The sequence below is a fragment of the Neophocaena asiaeorientalis genome, unplaced genomic scaffold (genome assembly GCF_003031525.2).
Source record: "Neophocaena asiaeorientalis asiaeorientalis breed wild unplaced genomic scaffold, Neophocaena_asiaeorientalis_V1.1 scaffold148, whole genome shotgun sequence".
NCBI classification, from domain to species: Eukaryota; Metazoa; Chordata; class Mammalia; order Artiodactyla; family Phocoenidae; genus Neophocaena; species Neophocaena asiaeorientalis.
Window position 1 is genome coordinate 377,020 of NW_020174050.1, and position 18,927 is coordinate 395,946.

Here is an 18,927-nt window from a genome sequence, read left to right on the forward strand (position 1 = left end):
TTCTTTACTATAGGACTTCTCATAGCTTATAAAATACTTGTTTTAATAATATACTAGTGCATCTTTTGGCACTGTGCTAACCAGTGAGAATGCCAAGAGTATTAGTTACCTTCAGTCTTATTTTTCCTCTGAACCTGAGACGTGTAGGTACAATTGCCTGCCTAACTTAACCATTTGGATGTCTAATAGGTATCTCAATTTGTGCAAAATCCATCTCCCCAGACCTATCTCAATAAATGGCTCATTTTCTACCTGCTTGATACTAAAAACCTAGGAGTCTTTCTTGATGGTCTTTTCTTCACCACTCTCCACAAATTCTGAAATCCAAAGTGAGTCCTGTTGGTTCTACCTACAAATATTGGAATCTGGCTTCATCTTTCTCTCCCTGTTTGTCCAAGCGATCATTCTTTCATTCTTTCTTCTTTGTAGTTTCGTAACTGGCTTTTCTGTTTCTACTTTTGCCCTCCTCCCAGTCCATTCTCTACATGGCAACTAGAATGATCTTTTTTAGACCATTAAATTGTCATGTTATACTTCCATTTTTTTTTAATCTGCAAAGTCTGCACATTTATACTTAAAATGATAATCTAAATTCCATACTTTGGTCTCTAAAGTCTTAGCTAGTGTGGTTCTACAAGACTCTGATTTCTTATACCACTGTTGCCATCATTCATGCTGCCTTCATCACCATTACCTTCTTAACCCCTCTTCCTTGAAAAAGTCACTTTTGTGCTAGTTTATCCTATAAGTGTGGAATGCTCTTCCTTCTTCCCCAGATCGTTCCATGGCTGATTCCTTCTTCTTGTCTTTCTGGCCTTAGGGAGGCCTTCTCTAACTATCTAACCTAATATAGTACCTTGTCACATTACATTATTTGTCACATCATTCTGTTATTTTCATCATAGCACTTACCACTACCCAGTAGTGTTTTGTTGGTTTTACTTTTTCTTCTACCTTCTCTCCCCACCATGAAAGTAGAGATTCTCTTGTTCAGTGCTGTGTCCCAGGGCTTAGAACAGTGCTACTTAGAATATAGTAGGTGGTCAGAATATGCTAGTTGGATGAAGGAATGCAAGAGTGAATAAATGGATGAAAGAAACTGACTTATTGAACTGGTGAGGAATGTTATTGGGAGGCTCCTTTTTTTTTTAATAGTAAAGGTTTTTCTTTAAACATTTAAAAAAGTTGAGCTGTTATTCACATACTATAAAATTCTTCCTTAAAAGTATACAGTCCAGGACTTCTCTGGTGGTCCAGTGGTTAAGACTCTGCACTTCCACTACAGGGGGCACAGGTTCAATCCCTGGTTGGGGAGCTAAGATCCCACATGCTGCGTGTTGCAGCCAAAATAAAAAGTATACAATTCAGTGGATTTAGTATATTCACAAAGTTGTGCAACCATCACCACTAATTCCAGAATATTTTTATCACACCCAACAGAAACCTTTGTATCGTTAGTAGTCATTCTCCATTTCTTCTTCTCCAGCCCCTGGCAACCACTAGTCTCCTTTCTGTCTCAATGGATTTGTCTCTTCTGGACATTTCATATGAATGGAATCATAAAAAATGTGATACTTCATATTTTGTGTCTGAATTTTTTTCTCAGCATAATAATATTGTCAAGATTCACCCATGTTATAACATGTTATCAGTACTTAATTCTTTTTTTATGGATGAATAATATTCCATTGTATGAATATACCATATTTTATTTATCTATGCATCAGTTGATGGACTTCTGGGCTGCTCACACTTTTTGGCTCTTATGAATAATGGTGCTGTGTACATTAATATACAAGTTTTTGTGGACATAAATTTCAGTTTTCTTGGTAATATACCTAATCATCTCTCCTCCCCTCCCCTGACCCCCTGGCAAGCACTGATTATTTTACTGTTTCTAAAGCTTTTCCAGAGTGCCTTGTATTTGGAATCATACACTATGTAGCCTTTTCAGTCTGACTTTCTTCACTTAACAATATTCAATTAAGGCTTCTTCATGGTTTTGTTTTTTTTTTTGTGGCTTCATAGCTTGTCTCTTTTTAATCTCTGATCATAATATTCCATTTTATGGATGTACCACAGTTTATTGATTCACCTATTGAAAGGTATCTTGATTGCTTCCCACTTCTGCGACTATGATCGAAGTTGCTATAAACACTCACAGGCAGGTTTTTGGATGGACATAGGTTTTCAGCTCAACTGGGTAAATACCTGAGTGGGTTTGCTAGGTTGTATGGAAAGATTCTGTTTAGCTTTGTAGCAAATTTGGAAGACAGCCAAACTGTCTTCCAAAGTGGCTGTGCCATTTTGCATTCCTACCAACAATGAATGTTGCTCTGCATCCTCATCAGCTTTTGGTATTGTCAGTTTTTTGGCTTGTAGCCACTTTAATAGGTGTGTAATGGTATCTCATTTAAGTTTGCAATTCCCTGATGACAAATGATGTTGACTGTCTTTTCATATGTTTATTTGCCATCTGTTTATCTTTTTTGGTGGGGTTTGTTCATATCTTTTGCCCATTTCTTCCTTGGGTTGTTTTCTTATTGTTGAATTTTAAGAACTTTTTGTATGTTTTGGATACAAGTGCTTTATTGGATATATGGTTTGCAAAGATTTTCTCCTAGTCTGTGTACCTTACAGTGTCTTTCACAGAACAGAATTTTTAATTTTAGTAAATTGCCTACAGAGGAACCTGCTCGTCCTGAAAGCACTGAGCTTTAGCCTAATGTTAAATACCTGCTGCCACTTGCCTACTGCTCAGAAAAAGGTCAGCAGAGGAGGGTATTGGGATTCACTTGCTCAGAGACTCTGAATCACAGTCCTATATAATTCCTGAAGAGTCTCTTACAGTCCTTTCACTTTCCTGTAGTCCAGATTCTGAGCTTGAAGCACAGTGGGAACCACTCTTACGTTCACTAAGAAGGTAAGTCTTCTACTGGGCGTGTTCACTGAGTCTTCTACTGGGCACGTTCTAGGCTAGGTTTTTTCAGACTTTCACTGTCACTGTATCTCATCAACTTTTTAATCTTAGCAGATTTCCTCAATTTCTGATCTTCTCTTAGCCTTCTTTCTTGCTTTCCAGAAATATTGAGGGTTTCTTTTTTTTTTTTTACTCTCGTAACATTAACAATAACAGCAACAGCACCACCAGTGATTAGTGATTTTAAAAGGATGTAAGGTAGAAATGTATTTATAGATATGTCTGTTCAGATTGCTGACTTTCTGAATCAAGATTGTATTTTTGGTACTCATAGCTTTTAGCCTTTGACTTTATTATGTCTAGAACCCATTCTACTTGATTTTGACAGTTTCTAACATTTTTTGCTGGTGCATATGTGTGTTTCTGAAAGTACAGATGTGTTTGGCAACCTTTTAGGGGAAATTACTCTCTCGTGAAATTGTATTTTTCCTTAATGGCAGTACTAAATATTCATATAAATTAGAAGAGGTGTGAAGAGAGGAAATGGAATTAGGTACTTTGAAGATTGTTTTTAAAAATGTACCTACTAATGACACTCTCAGTACAAATTAGCCTTGTGTTGTTTCATAAGTGACTTGATTAAACTTTGGTGATAGAGGAAGAAAATAGAAATAATTGGATAGAAAATAAAGGTAAGCATCATGTAGTGTTGGCTAGTGGATAAAAGAATGGGCTTTAAATATTTAAATCCTAGATTTAAATTCTGGCTCCTACTTTACCAATATTATAAGCTTGAGCAAATTATTTAAGTACTTTAAGTCTCAGTTTTGTTACCCATAAAATAAAGTATAGCATGTACATCATAGAGTTATGAAGATTAAATGGGATATTGCATGTAAAATACTTAAGAGTACAAGGCCTGCAGTAAATATTAGTTAATATTAATCATCATCATTACTATCCTAGTGTAGGAGCTCTCAGCCTGAAGTTGACTGGAACTATCAATTAACAAGTATTTATCAAGTATCAAGTATCATTATCTCATCTCTAAATTATACCCTTTTGTAAAAAGTTATTTTCCAGACTTTCAAAGAACAAAGTAAAGAAATTGAAGCCCAGATGATAATTTGTGGTTTCCTAAGTAACATAAGGAGAAAATAGCAAAATGAGGACTAGCGCCTTGTTTTCTTGATTTTCCGCCCAGCCCCATGATTATTCTGAGATCACCTGAACCGTGACATGGGAATAGCACCAAAAACCACTTAAAAAATTCTGTTTGGAACTTGATGTGTAAGAGCATTTGTTTCCAAAGTAAGGTTATATTTTCCCCAGTCTTAGGAGACAAGGATGGGAATAGGGGTTGAATACAGCTTTGTACATTGCACTACCATTTCTTTTTTTTACTATGAGTCATTCTGGTTCAGAAAAAGGAAGGATACTAACATTTGCACAGCATTTTACAGCTTTAGAAACTTTTCTCACCTTTATTATTTTCTCATTTTGCAGCTCTTTATGATACAGGTAGTGGTAATGTTTTGTTATTGTTACTAGGCTTTCACTATTAAAGAAAAAATAGGCTCGAGAAAGTTGGGTAATTTGCTTGACACAGCTGATAAGTGTCAAAACTGGCCTTTACAAAATCAGATTTTTTTTTCTTTCTACCCAAGTATTAGGTCTTTGAGGTATATTTGTTTAGCTTTGTGGAAGACCAATTCTGGGTGGGTCATCAATCAAGAAAACATTTGGAAACCTAAAACTTGAAGGGACAGTGGTTGAATAAATAGGTGGTTTAGGGGAGCAGGGGAGGCTCTGACCCTCCTGCATGCAAGCACAGCTGATGTCCTTGTTGTTCTCATGTACTCTGCCAGCCCTGTTCAGAGCAGCTTGTCACCTCAGTTGCTGCACCAGTCTCAGCAGTGGGCTAATTAAAGCGAATGTACTTAACACTAGGCCTGAAGACATGCACCAGATTGATGTTAGGAGAGCTATTTTTGTAGTTAATCATACATAAATTAGTAAAATGTCTTTTTGTAAAAAATATTGGTGAAGTTTATTTTTCACACTAAATTTTGGTAAAGGATGAGAAGGAGCAGGAAAATGAAATAAGCTTCCAGCTTGGTAAGCATAATGACCTTTTCTACGTTTTCACATTTTAAAGATGCTGGGAGAGAATTCGGCATTTAATACATTATCTGATTAAACTGAAGAAGAGTTTCCACACTCTAGTGTGGGTCCAGACCCCGTGTCTAATATTGACTTTGGGGTTTACTCTGAATGCAATGGAAAGCCACTGAATGGCTTTAAGCAGAGGAGTAACATCATCTGATTAGTGTTTGTAAAGAGATCCTGGGCTGTTGAGTAGAGATATCTGGCAGGGAGAGGGACCAAGGTTAGAGTTGAGGAGCATCACTTTACTCTAAATAAACACCTGAGAGACTTACATGTAAATGAGAATACCATTATCTTAAAGTGAAAAGTACCTGTCATTTGAATTGGATATTTGTGTTGACTAGTAAGTAGATTCTTAGTTTCTCTCAGGATTCTCAGTATTTTTTGAAAACTCCTCAGGTGATTATAAAATGCAGCCAGGGTTAAGAACTACTGCTTTATCTTGGGGAAAAAAGGAGAGATCTTGGGGGTAAGCTTGGGAGAAGGGTGTTAAAAATGAAAAGCTTTGGAGACCTTGGAAAGTATAACTATTGTTTATCTGTTTTCTTTGGAATTTAATTTTCAAGTTCGTATGTTCAAATGTCTGAATGCTAACGACAGTATGAATTTAGTAACATTAAACTTTAGATAATTCCTACTTATCCAGCCTCTTCTAATTCATTCTTTCCCTATCTGTTGCTTTTCATAAGAAGAGCAGGGGAGTATTGAGAATGGATGACTAGAATATAATACAATTTGATAAGAATTTGCCAGCATTGGGGCTTCCCTGGTGGCGCAGTGGTTAAGAATCTGCCTACCAATGCAGGTCACACAGGTTCAAGCCCTGGTCCAGGAAGATCCCACATGCCGTGGGGCAGCTAAGCCCGTGAGCCACAACTAGTGAGCCCAAGTGCCACAACTACTGAAGCCCGTGCGCCTAGAGCTCACGCTCTGCTGCAAGAGAAGCCACTTCAATGAGAAGCCCACACGCTGCAACGAAGAGTAGACCCCGCTCTCTGCATCTAGAGAAAGCCCGCACACAGCAGCGAAGACGCAACAAAGCCATAAATGAATGAATGAATGAGTGAATAAATAAATAAATAAATTTAGATATAAAAAAAGGGGCTATCCGTTTGAACATCTTTAAAAAAAAAAAAGAATTTGCCAGCATTAACAGAAGAATCCGTCTCTTAAAAACTCTTAAAACCATTTCTAAGATGAGTTTCCATTGATTCATTTAAAAAATATATTTCTTTGTGTATACATACACACATTTAGAAATTTGAGCAACCATATTAATGTCTAGCTACTTATCTGCATACCTGGGATTCTGGATTAAGATTGCTGTTGCTTCCTATAATTGGATAGAAGCACATGTAGCTTTTCTTTCTTGCTCTAGGATTTTTGTGCTTTATTGATATAAAATTATATCTTTATGTTTTTATACAAAGGAAACAAATTATTTGTATTAGGATGAGAGACTTAGAATAGGGGGAAAAAGGAATACAATGACTGAAGATTATCACAGAAGTACTTTTTTTTGTTTGTTTTAAATATTTATTTATTTATTTATTTGGCTTCACCGGGTCTTAGTTGTGGCACACAGGATCTTCGTTGTGGCGTGTGGGATCTTCATTGCGGCACTTGGGATCTTTAGTTGTGGCATGCGGGCTCTTAGTTGCGGCACGTGGGATCTAGTTCCCTGACCAGGGATCAAACCCAGGCCCCCGCATTGGGAGCACAGAGTCTTAACCACTGGACCACCAGGGAAGTCCCCAGTACTTTTTTGTTTTTATAGATTACTGAATCAGTAATTTATTGTTAGATTAGTTAGTTGGATTAGTTATAGCTAAAAATTCTTTTTCTCCTTTGGAGTTACAGTAGGGAATGTAGAGAAGGTTTGTAGGAGTTTTGGGTAATCAAACACAGTAGTTACAACAGTGATGTTGCCGGAATTTAATGTAGCTGATACAATTTAGGGTTGTTTATTTGTGGACTTTTAGGATCACTGGCTGTTATTTTATGCAGTAATATAGTATAGTAGACTCTATTGAAAGTCATGCCTTAAACACTGATGTGCCTTTTTCTTCTTTTCTATTCATAGTGGTAGTCGCTCCTCTAAAACGTTTAAACCAAAGAAGAACATACCAGAGGGTTCTCACCAGTATGAGCTCTTAAAGCATGCAGAGGCCACACTGGGCAGTGGAAACCTCCGGATGGCTGTCATGCTTCCTGAGGGGGAAGATCTAAATGAGTGGGTTGCAGTGAACAGTAAGTAGCCTTTCTGTTTCTCAGCAGACTGTAAATTAGGTTAGTAGCCTCACTGTAGGTGAGTGTTGGGGTGCTCTATTCTAGGATTTAGTTAGCAACCTAATACCACAAGATAGTGGTACCTCAATTTACTTTAACCTTTATGGTATTTTATTTCTGAATATGGAGTTACATGAAATTCTTATCTCCTGTTATCATGTGATACAAAGCATAGATTTACCATCTTCATTGGAAAAAATGATAATGATAGCAGCAATTAATGTTTATGGAACACTGTGGCACTCTGCTATTCTTTCTACATGAATTATTTTTATTTATTTATTTTATTGAAGTTTATTTGATTTATGGTATCAGTTTCAGATGTATAACATAGTGATTCGATATTTTTAGATTATACTCCATTTAAAGTTATTACAAGGGGGCTTGAGAGTCCTCTTGAGAGTCCGCCTGCCGATGCAGGGGACACGGGTTCGTGCCCCGGTCAGGGAAGATCCCACATGCCGCGGAGCGGCTGGACCCGTGAGCCATGGCCGCTGAGCCTGCGTGTCCGGAGCCTGTGCTCCACAACGGGAGAGGCCACAACAGTAAGAGGCCCACATACTGCAAAAAAAATAACAAAATAAAGTTATTACAATATAATGGCTATATTTACCTGTGTTGTACCTTTGTGGCTTATTTATTTGATACTTGCTGATTTGTACCTCTTAATCCCCTACCTCTGTCTTGCTCCTCCTCCATTCTCTCTCCCCACTGGTAACCACTTGTTTGTTCTCTATTTCTGTGAGTCTATTTCTGTTTTGTTATATTCATTCATTTTATTTTTTAGATCCCACATGTAAATGATACCATACAGTATTTGTCTTTCTGTGTTTGACTTAAGCATAATACCTTACAGGTCCATCCATGTAGTTGCAAATGGTAAAATTTCATTCTTTTTTATGGCTGAGTAATATTCCAGTGTGTGTGTGTGTGTGTGTGTGTGTGTGTGTGTGTGTGTGATAAAGAAGATGTGGTGTTTATATATATGTATATATACATACACACACACACACACCATTATCCATTTATCTGTTTATGGACGCTTAGGTTGCTTCCATATCTTGGCTATTAGCCTCCATATGCTGCTATGAACATTGGGGTACATGTATCTTTTCAAATTATTGTTTTTATTTTCTTCTACATGGATTATTTTATTTCATCTTTACAACCTCATGATGTAGGTACTATTATCCCAGTATATAGATAAGAAAGCTGAGACAGAAAGATTGTAGTAATGTGCTTAGGTTATACAGCTATTGAATGCTAGAGACTGGGCTCAAATATAGAGCTCTAAAATTTCAGAGACTGCGCTTTAACCCCTATGCTAAATTGCCTCTTTCAGTAGCATACTTAGTTATTTGTCTAAACTACGCTTTAAAAAGAAAAAAAGACAATTCAATAGTGATCTTATGAAATTAGTAAAATATGTTTATGATATATTCTTAACCTCTAGAAAGAAAAAAATATAAGTAAAAAGTAAATATATTCTTGGGAATTAAGCCAGAGTAAGTTGGGGAATAAAAGTGGTACTTTAAAAAAAATTTTCTTTTAAATTTTTTTTTTTTTTTTTTAATTAATTTATTTATTTTTGGCTGGGTTGGGTCTTCGTTTCTGTGCGAGGGCTTTCTCTAGGTGCGGCGAGCGGGGGCCACTCTTCATGGCGGTGAGCGGGCCTCTCACCGTTGCGGCCTCTCCTGTTGCGGAGCTCCGCGGCATGTGGGATCCTCCCAGACCAGGGCTCGAACCCGTGTCCCCTGCATTGGCAGGCAGACTCTCAGCCACTGCGCCACCAGGGAAGCCCCCTCTTTTAAATTTTATTTTGATTCTTTTCTCTCTCTCTTTTTTTAAAATTAATTAATTTATTTATTTTTGGCTGCGTTGGGTCTTCGTTGTTGTGCGCGGGCTTTCTCTAGTTGCAGAGAGAGGGGGCTACTCTTCGTTGTGGTGCATGGGCTTCTCATTGCGATGGCTTCTCTTGCTGAGGAGCATGGGCTCTAGGCGCGCGGGCTTCAGTGGTTGTGGCTCACCGGCTCTAGAGTACAGGCTCAGCCGTTGTGGTGCATGGGCTTCTCATTGCGATGGCTTCTCTTGCTGAGGAGCATGGGCTCTAGGCGCGCGGGCTTCAGTGGTTGTGGCTCACCGGCTCTAGAGTACAGGCTCAGCCGTTGTGGTGCATGGGCTTCTCATTGCGATGGCTTCTCTTGCTGAGGAGCATGGGCTCTAGGCGCGCGGGCTTCAGTGGTTGTGGCTCACCGGCTCTAGAGTACAGGCTCAGCCGTTGTGGTGCATGGGCTTCTCATTGCGATGGCTTCTCTTGCTGAGGAGCATGGGCTCTAGGCGCGCGGGCTTCAGTGGTTGTGGCTCACCGGCTCTAGAGTACAGGCTCAGCCGTTGTGGTGCATGGGCTTCTCATTGCGATGGCTTCTCTTGCTGAGGAGCATGGGCTCTAGGCGCGCGGGCTTCAGTGGTTGTGGCTCACCGGCTCTAGAGTACAGGCTCAGCAGTTGTGGTGCATGGGCTTAGTTGCTCCATGGCATGTTGGATCTTCCTGGACCAGGGCTTGAACCTGTGTCCCCTGCATTGGCAGGCGGATTCTTAACCACTGTGCCACCAGGGAAGCCCAAAAGTGGTACTTTTAGTATTCAAGGTTTATCAGCATTGGTGAAGAAATTAATAGAATTTTATAACTGGAGGAAATTTATATGACTCTAGTTATAATAAATGAAATTGAATTGAAAATATACACTAAATGCCTAGGCTTTGATTAAGGAAAAACAGAACAGTATTTTTATTGTAATATTTGGTAGTATCTTATTATAATTTGAAACATATCATGGGATTTATAAATTGAGCTGCCACCCACTAACTTTTAGGAACCTGAAGTATTTTACTGAGATGTCTTAAAACCTTACTGTGACAGCAGTTCTGTAAGAGCAGTATTATTAGAATATGGTTATCCTCCTGGACCCAGAGAGTTTAGTTACTAAAGAGATAAAGTGATTTGTTTGCTTTATTGATGAGAGTCATCTAACCTATAAGATAGTTCTATGACACTTCAAGGGAAATATTCAGAATAAGTTTCCAATATATGTGTACATCCTTTTTTTGGGCACTTGTTTGTGCCTTTTTGTACCATTTATTTGAGAGCTCATTTTCTAATTTTAGAAATCTAAGGAAGGTAGTATAGAGCTTCTGTACTACATGAGATTGTGACTTTTAAGTATAAAACCAGATCATTGTTTTCTGTCTGTATTTTCTCTGTCTCAGTTATCAGAACTGAGTGTCTGTACTATTGAAATGTCTAGAACTTCAGGAACTTATAAAATTTCACAGACATTTTGAAGTTATAGCCAGAAAAAAATTGCTTTGAACTGAAGTGTTTGAACATCCCCGTAGAACATAGAATTCTGCCTTTAAAATATAGCAGTTGACCGAAGTATTGGATTACAATTTTTTTCTTATTTATAGTAATCTTTCCAAGTGGCACTTTATGAAGTGAATAGGATTTGAGGCTAGATAGGTAATTTCCATTCACTGACAGCGATTAAGTAAACATTTCGGGTACATAAAAGAGTGAAGGGGATTTGTTGATAAGATTGGCATCATAATGGCCTTTTCCCTTCAGTTTACTTGCCAGATGAAGATAAATGGTAGAAGATGGGAATTACAAATTCAACAACTAGTCTCATAGCCAGAAACCAGAGGCTGGTTTTGAACATTCTGCTGCTAGAGAGTGATAGCTTAAAGGAGATACAAGGTTCAGAGTTTTGGAAAAAGTGGGTGGATGGCTTATAGTTAATTTTTGTGGCACAGAATCTTGAGGCCATATCTTCATTTGTAGAAGAAAACGAACAATTACTAAATGTCTACTTTATGGTAGACACGATTTTGTTTTTTAGCACTCTGCAGTAAACTGAATTTTAAAGGTAGGAAACTGAGATTCAGGGAAGTTAAGTAACTCAAAGTATAGAGTTGGGATTCAAAGCCATAGGTTACCCACTGTTCATGTGGAGGACAACCCGATTAAAAATGGGCAGAAGACCTAAATAGACATTTTCCCAAAGAAGACATACAGATGGCCAACAGGCACATGAAAAGATGCTCAGCATCACTATTCATCAGAGAAATACAAATCAGAACCACAATGAGATATCACCTCATACCTGTCAGAATGGCTCTCATCAAAAAGATCACAAATAACAAATGTTGGTAAGGATGTGGAGAAAAGGAAACCCTACAGTGCACTCTTGGTAGGGATGTAAATTGGTGCAGCCACTATGGAAAACAATATGGAGGTTTCCCTAAAGTTAAAACTAGAAATATCATATGATCCAGCAATTCTACTGCTGGATGTATATTTTAAGAAAATGAAAACATTAATTTGAAAAGATACATGCACCCCAGTGTTCATAGCAGCATATGGAAGCTAATAGCCAAGATATGGAAGCAACCTAAGTGTACATCAACAGATGAATGGATAAAGAAGATGTGGTGTACACACACACACACACACACACACACACACACACACACACACTGGAATATTACTGAGCCATAAAAAAAGAATGATATTTGCCATTTGCAACAACATGGATGAACCTGGAGGGTATTATGCTTAGGGAAATAAATCAGAGAAAGACAAATATTTTATGTTATCACTTATATGTGGAATCTAAAAAAAAAAAAGAAGAATGAATATAACAAAACAGAAACAGACTCACAGATACAGAATAAACTAGTAGTTACCAGTAGGGAGAGGGTAGGTGGGAGGGGTAAGATAGGGGTAAGGAATTAAGAGGTACAAACCTCTATGTATAAAAGAAATCAGTTACAAAGGTATATTGTACAGGGACTATAGCCCATATTTTATAATAACTTTAAATGGAGTGTAATCTATAAAAATATTGAATCACTATGTTGTACACCTGAAACTGATAAAATATTGTAAATCAATTATACTTCAATTTTAAAAAGAAAAGAAAAGATAGAAAGAACACCAGTCTTTCTAAAGCTTTTATGTGGAAAGGAGAAAATACTAGTGTTATGAGTTCTATGTGGACATATAAGAAAGGAAACCAGGTCATCTAACTTATGAACTTAGATGTAAAAATCCTAATAAAAATATTAGCAGATTGAATCTAGCAATACTTAAAAATTATGACACATCATGACCAAATTGTTCTTATTCCTAGAATACAAGGTTGGCTTAACACTTGCAAATCAGTTGTAATTCACTGCATTAGCCAAAATAAAGGAAGAGGAAGAAATCATATGATCATCTCAGTATAAGCAGAAAAAACATTTGGTAAAATTTAAAATCAATTCATAATAAACTTATGAAGTAAAAGTTGAGAACTTTTTTCTGATAAAGCATATTTACAAAAAAGATAAAGCAAACATCATATTTAATCATGAAATGTTGAAGTTTTTTCTCAGATTAGGAATGAATTAAGGTTAGCCACCATCACCACTTTCCTGGAGTCTTAGCCAATGCCGTAAGGCAGGAAAAAGAATAAAAGATGATAATAACTGGAAAGGAAGAAACAACATTTATGTTCATAGCCAGCACGAATGAATGTTGAAAAACCAAAAGACCATGATTTTATTACTACACCATCACTATTATTATGAGTAGGTAAATTTAATAAACTTGTTGGCTTTGAGGTCAATATAAAAAAATTATGAGTAGAATAAAAATTATAAAAAAACAAGGAATAACAGTTTTCCAGTGAAACATATAGAAAACTATTCCTTTATGACTGGTGCTTTCTGTGCTCTTCTTAAGAAATATTTGCATGCCAAAGTTCATGGACATATTTTTCTATGCTCTTTTAAACTTTATTGTCTTGCCTTTCACATTTAGATGTATGATCCACTTGGAATTGCTTTTCAGGTATTGTGTGAGTGAAGAGTCAAGTTTTATTCTTTTCCATAGAGATAACCAATAGACTCAGAAACCATCTCACATTTTATTACGGTGTTGCCTTTTTCTAAGTGATCTATAGAAGTTCTTTATATATTCTGAATATAAGATCTTTATTGATTATATGTGTTGCAAATAATTTCTCCCACTCTTGCTTGCCTTTTTATTCTCTTAAGGGAGTCACTTAATAAACAGAAGCTCCTAAATTCAGTGAGGCAAATATTGTTTGTTTATATTCTTTTCACCTGTTCTTTGTTGAGGAAAGAACACTGATAGAGCTGAGATTCTGCTGGAATAAAAGATTGTTTGAGTAAAACTAAAGTTTAACCTTTTACTTATAACTGATGTTTGCTTTGCAGCTGTAGATTTCTTCAATCAGATCAACATGCTTTATGGAACAATCACAGATTTTTGTACAGAAGAAAGTTGTCCAGTGATGTCAGCTGGCCCAAAGTAAGACATGATTCATGATCAGTTCTCATTTTTACTTTATCATACAGTTCTTAGATAAGAAGAAAATTTTTGACCTTATAATTTCTGTATTTAGCATCTCCTTCAGTGATTTACCAATGACTAATATTTTGAGTCCAGATTCCCTAGCCTGAGCTTTATAGTCCTCCCTATTGTATTGTCCTCCATCCTGCCTTTTTTCTGTTTGCTTATGCCTCTCTATCCAAATATTTTTTTAAAATCGAAATATAGTTGATATACAATATTATATTAGTTTCAGGTGTATTGCATAGTGATTTGACATTTCCATACATTATGAAATGATCATCATGATAAGTCTACTAACCATCTGTTCCCATACAAAGTTATTACAGTGTTATTGACCATACTCCTTATGTTGAATATTATATTCCCATGACTTATTTATTTTATAATTGGAGGTTTGTATCTTTAAATATCTTTCACCTATTTTGCTCTATTCCCACCCCGCTCCCCTCTGGCAACCACCCCTCTGTGTGCTGTATCTGTGTTTGTTTTCTAGATTTCACATGTAAATGAGATCACAATGTGTTTGTTTTATTCTGTCTGACTTATTTTACTTAGTGTAATACCCTCTAGATCCATCCGTGTTGTCGCAGAGGGCACACACACACTCACACACACACCCCACATCTTCTTCATTCATCTGTTGATGGACACTTAAATTACTTTCATATTTTAGGTACTGAAAATAATGCTGCAATGAAAAACAGGTTGCATATGTCTTTTCAAATTAATGTTTTTGTTTTCTTTGGGTAAATACCCAGAAAAGAAATTGCTGGATCTTATGGCAGTTCTATTTTAAATATTTTGAAGAACCTCTATACTTTTCTCCATACTGGGTGCACCAATTTGCAATTCCACCAACAGTGCATGAGGGTTCCCTTTTTGTCACATCCTTGCCAATACTTGTTATTTGTTGTCTTTTTGATAATAGCCATTCTAACAGGTGTGAGAAGTATCTCATTGTGGTTTTAATTTGCATTTCCCTCATGATTGGTGAGGTTGAGCATCTTTTCATATGTCTCTTGGCCATGTGTATGTCTTTGGGAAAAATGTCTATTCAGGTCCTCTGCCCGTTTTTTAATTGGGTTGTTTATTTATTTATGATGTAGAATTGTATGAGTTCTTTGTATATTTTGTATATTAACCCCTTATTGGATATATCACTTGCAAATATCTTCTCCCATTCAGTAGGCTACCTTTTCATTTTGTTGATAGTTTCCATACTGTGCAAAACCTTTTTAGTTTAATGTGGTACCGTTTATTTATTTTTGCTTTTATTTCCCTTGCCTGAGAAGACAGATCCAAAAAATATTGCTAAGACTGATTTCAAAGAGTTTTCTCCTAGAAATTTTATGGTTTCAGTTCTTACGTTTAAATCTTTAATTTATTTTAATTTAATTTTATTTATTTATTTTAAAAAGTATTTGTTATTTGGCTGCTCCAGGTCTTAGTTGTGGCATGCGGGATCTTTGTTGCAGCATGCAGGATCTTTAGTTGTGGCATGTGGAATCTTTTACTTGTGGCATTTGGGCTCTTCGTTGTGGCATGCGGGATCTAGTTCCCTGACCAGGGCTTGAACCCGGGCCCCCTGCATTGGGAGTGTGGAGTTAACCACTGGACCACCAGGGAAGTCCCTCATTTTTATTTTAACTTATGTTTGTACATGGTGTGAGAAAGTAGACCAGTTTTATTCTTTTACATGTAGCTCTTCAGTTTTCCCAACATCATTTATTGAAAGGGCTGTCTCTTTTCCCCTGTTGTGTATTTTTGCCTCCTTTGCAGATTAATTGACTGTTTAAGTGTAAGTTTGTTTCTGGGTTGTCTATATTCTATTCCATTAATCTGTGTTTCTCCTTTTGTGCTTGTACCATACTGTTTTGATTACTATAGCTTTGTAGTATAGCTATAGTATACTATATGTATGTATGTTTGAAATAGGCAGTGTGATACCTTCAGCTTTGTTCTTCTTTCTCAAGATTGCTTTGGCTATTTGGAGTCTTTTATGTTTCTGTACAAATTTCAGAATTAACATGTTCTAGTTCTGTGAGAAATGCCACTTTATTTTGTTAAAGATTGCCTTGAATCTGTAGATGGCCATGGGTAGTATGGTCATTTTAAAAATAATAATTCTTCCAGTCTGTGAGCATGTTATATCTTTCCATATGTTTGTGTGTTTTTCCATTTCTCTCATAAATATCTTAAAGTTCTCAGAGTACAAGTCTTGTACTTTTTTGGTTAGATTTATTCCTAGGTATTTTATTCTTTTTGATGCAGTTGTAAATGGGATTGTTTAAATTTATCTTTCTGATAATTCACTATTAGTGTGTTGAAATGCAACGGGTTTCTGTGTATTAATTTTGTATCCTGCAACTTTATTGAATTCATTGATGATCTCTAGTAGTTTTCTGGTAGCATCCTTAGGATTTTCTGTGTATAGTATCGTGTTATCTGCAATGACAGTGACAGTTTTACTTCTTCCTTTCCAATCTGGATTCATTTTATTTCCTTTTTTTGTCTGTTTTGGCTAGGACTTCCAATACTATGTTGAATAAAAATGGTGAGAGTGGGCATCTTTGTCTTGTTCCTGATCTTAGAGGAAATGCTTTCCGCTTTTCACCATTGAGTATAATGTTGGCTGTGGGTTTGTCATATATGGCCTTATTATGTTGAGTATGTTCCCTCTAAGCCCACTGTTTTGAGAGTTTTTGTTAATTATAAACGGATGTTGAATTTTGTCAAAGGCTTTTTTCTGTATCTGTTGAGATGATAATATGATTTTTATTTTTCAGTTTGTTAATGTGGTGTATCATGTTGATTGACTTGTAGATATTGACCATCCTTGCATCCCTGGGATAAGTCCTGCTTGATCATGGTTTATGATCCTTTTAAAGTATTGCTGGATTTGGTTTGCTAATATTCTGTTGAGGATTTTTGCACCTATGTTCATTGGTGATATCGGCCTGAAATTTTCTTTTTATGTGGTGATTTGTCTGATTTTGGTCAAAGTGATGCTGGCCTCATAGAATGAGTTCAGAAGTTTTCCTTCCTCTTCAATTTTTTGGGAATAGTTTGAGAAACATAGGTAATATAACTCTTTAAATGTTTGGTAGAAGGTAATATAACTCTTTAAATGTTTGGTAGAATTCACCTGTGAAGCTGTTCAGTCCTTGACTTTTGTTTGTTATGAGTTTTTGGGTTTTTTTAAAATTACTGATTCAGTTTCATTATTGGTAATCCATCTGTTCATATTTTCAATTTTTTCCCGATTCAGTTTTGGGAGATTGCATGTTTCTAGGAATTTGTCCATTTCCTCTAGGTTGTCCATTTGACTGGCTATAATTGTTTGTAGTAATCTTTTATGATCATTTGTACTTCTGTGGTATTGTTTGTAACTTCTCTTCTTTCATTTCTGATATTATTTGTTTGGTTTTATCAATTTTGTTTATTTTTTCTGAGAGCCAGCTCTTAGTTTCATTGGTCTTTTCTATTTATTTTATTATTATTATTAGTTTCTATTTCATTTAATTATGCTCTATTCCTCATGATTTCTTCCCTTCTAACTTTGGGTTTTGTTTGTTCCATTTTTCTAGTTACTTTAGGTATAAGCCTAGATTGTTTATTTGAGATTTTTCTTATTTCCTGAGGTAGGCTTGTATTACTATAAAATTCCCTCTTAGAACTGCTTTTGCTGCATCCCATATATTTTGGATCGTTATGTTTTTGTCTTCATTTGTCTCCAGGTATTTTTTGATTTCCTCTTTGATTTCTTCAGGGACCCATTGGTTACTGGGTAGCATGTTGTTTAGACCCCACCTGTTAGTATTTTTTGCACTTTTTTTCTTGAAGTGGTTTCTCGGTTACTATTTATTATCATTATTAACCGAGAAATGAACATTTTGGAATTTGTAGTTTATAAGTTCATACCATGATGACAGAAATAAATTTCAAAGACAATGGTCTGTCAAAGGTGGAATAAAAAAAGCAGTGGGTGCAAAATAGAATATGAAGTCATCATTAAGTATAAACGTGACAAAAGAAAAGGAAAGAATCAGGGAATCATAGTTATAAACTCTAGAAGTATAAGCAATATGCAGTTGTTTTATTTTTCAAAAAACCTTAGGACATTGAATATTAGTATTGTTTATAAAGCTTCAGGATATTGAAAATGATTTTTTGGTTTACTGTGCCTGCTTTTGACTTCTGCATTTAAAAATGAATAGGGAACACCTGAGAATCATTAACAAAATGAAAAACATGATTGTGAGAGAAATGCAAAAACATTGAGGCTTCATAACATAAGGGAAAAAACATGGATGAGTTCCTGTCTTTAAATGAAGACTAAGTAAGGATGGCCAGAAGTCCTACCATTCATGTTCTCTGTCTCCTAAGAGGCTCAAACAAGAAGAGGCTTAAGTCACACTTGAGACTTTTGTTTTATGTTAGCAAGAATATCTGGACTGTGAAAGTGATTAAATAGTGGAACAGGATGCCAAGAAATGTTGGGGAATCTCCTCTTGGAGACCTTCAAAGTAGACTTGACATTCATCCCTGTTTCCCAGGGTTGGTATGCTGTCAGAATATTTATTCAGGTCTATCCTGTTTAAGATTTACTGTTCAAGTGTAAGTAACTATGATTAAATAGAAAGCATCCTTGTTATCCTATCTCAAGATACTTTTCATTGTTTAAAATACCCTGTAGTATTTTTCCATTATATTTTCTTCCAGCTCCTTTGCTAGGCTTAATCACCTATCATTACGTTAGTCCAAACTCTGGGACAAGATTATAAAAACACAATTGATTCAAAGAGAGAAGCTAAGTGGCAGAGGTAACCTTCAGAAACTAAAAAACTAAATGCTAGTTCAGTTTAGATAATTTTGTACATGGAGTTTCAGCTGCATGCTTATTCCTTGTCTTAAAAATCAGGTTGTGTGGGCTCCCCTGGTGGCGCAGTGGTTGGGAGTCTGCCTGCCGATGCAGGGGACACGGGTTCGTGCCTCGGTCCGGGAAGATCCCACATGCTGCGGAGCGGGTGGGCCCGTGAGCCATGGCCGCTGAGCCTGCGCGTCCGGAGCTTGTGTTCCGCAACGGGAGAGGCCACGGCTGTGAGAGGCCCGCGTACCGCAAAAAAAA

The 18,927-nt window shown here is 36.5% G+C and overlaps 1 protein-coding gene across 1 annotated transcript in view; it reads left to right on the top strand.

Moving 5' to 3' along the window:
* Positions 1-18,927, top strand: part of MOB1B (MOB kinase activator 1B) — a 52,151-nt gene that overhangs the window by 27,145 nt on the left and 6,079 nt on the right. Inside the window, exons 2-3 of the mRNA XM_024754107.1 lie at positions 7,173-7,339; positions 13,661-13,754. Coding sequence (XP_024609875.1) covers positions 7,173-7,339; positions 13,661-13,754 — 261 coding nt within the window. The remainder of the gene's footprint in view (positions 1-7,172; positions 7,340-13,660; positions 13,755-18,927) is intronic.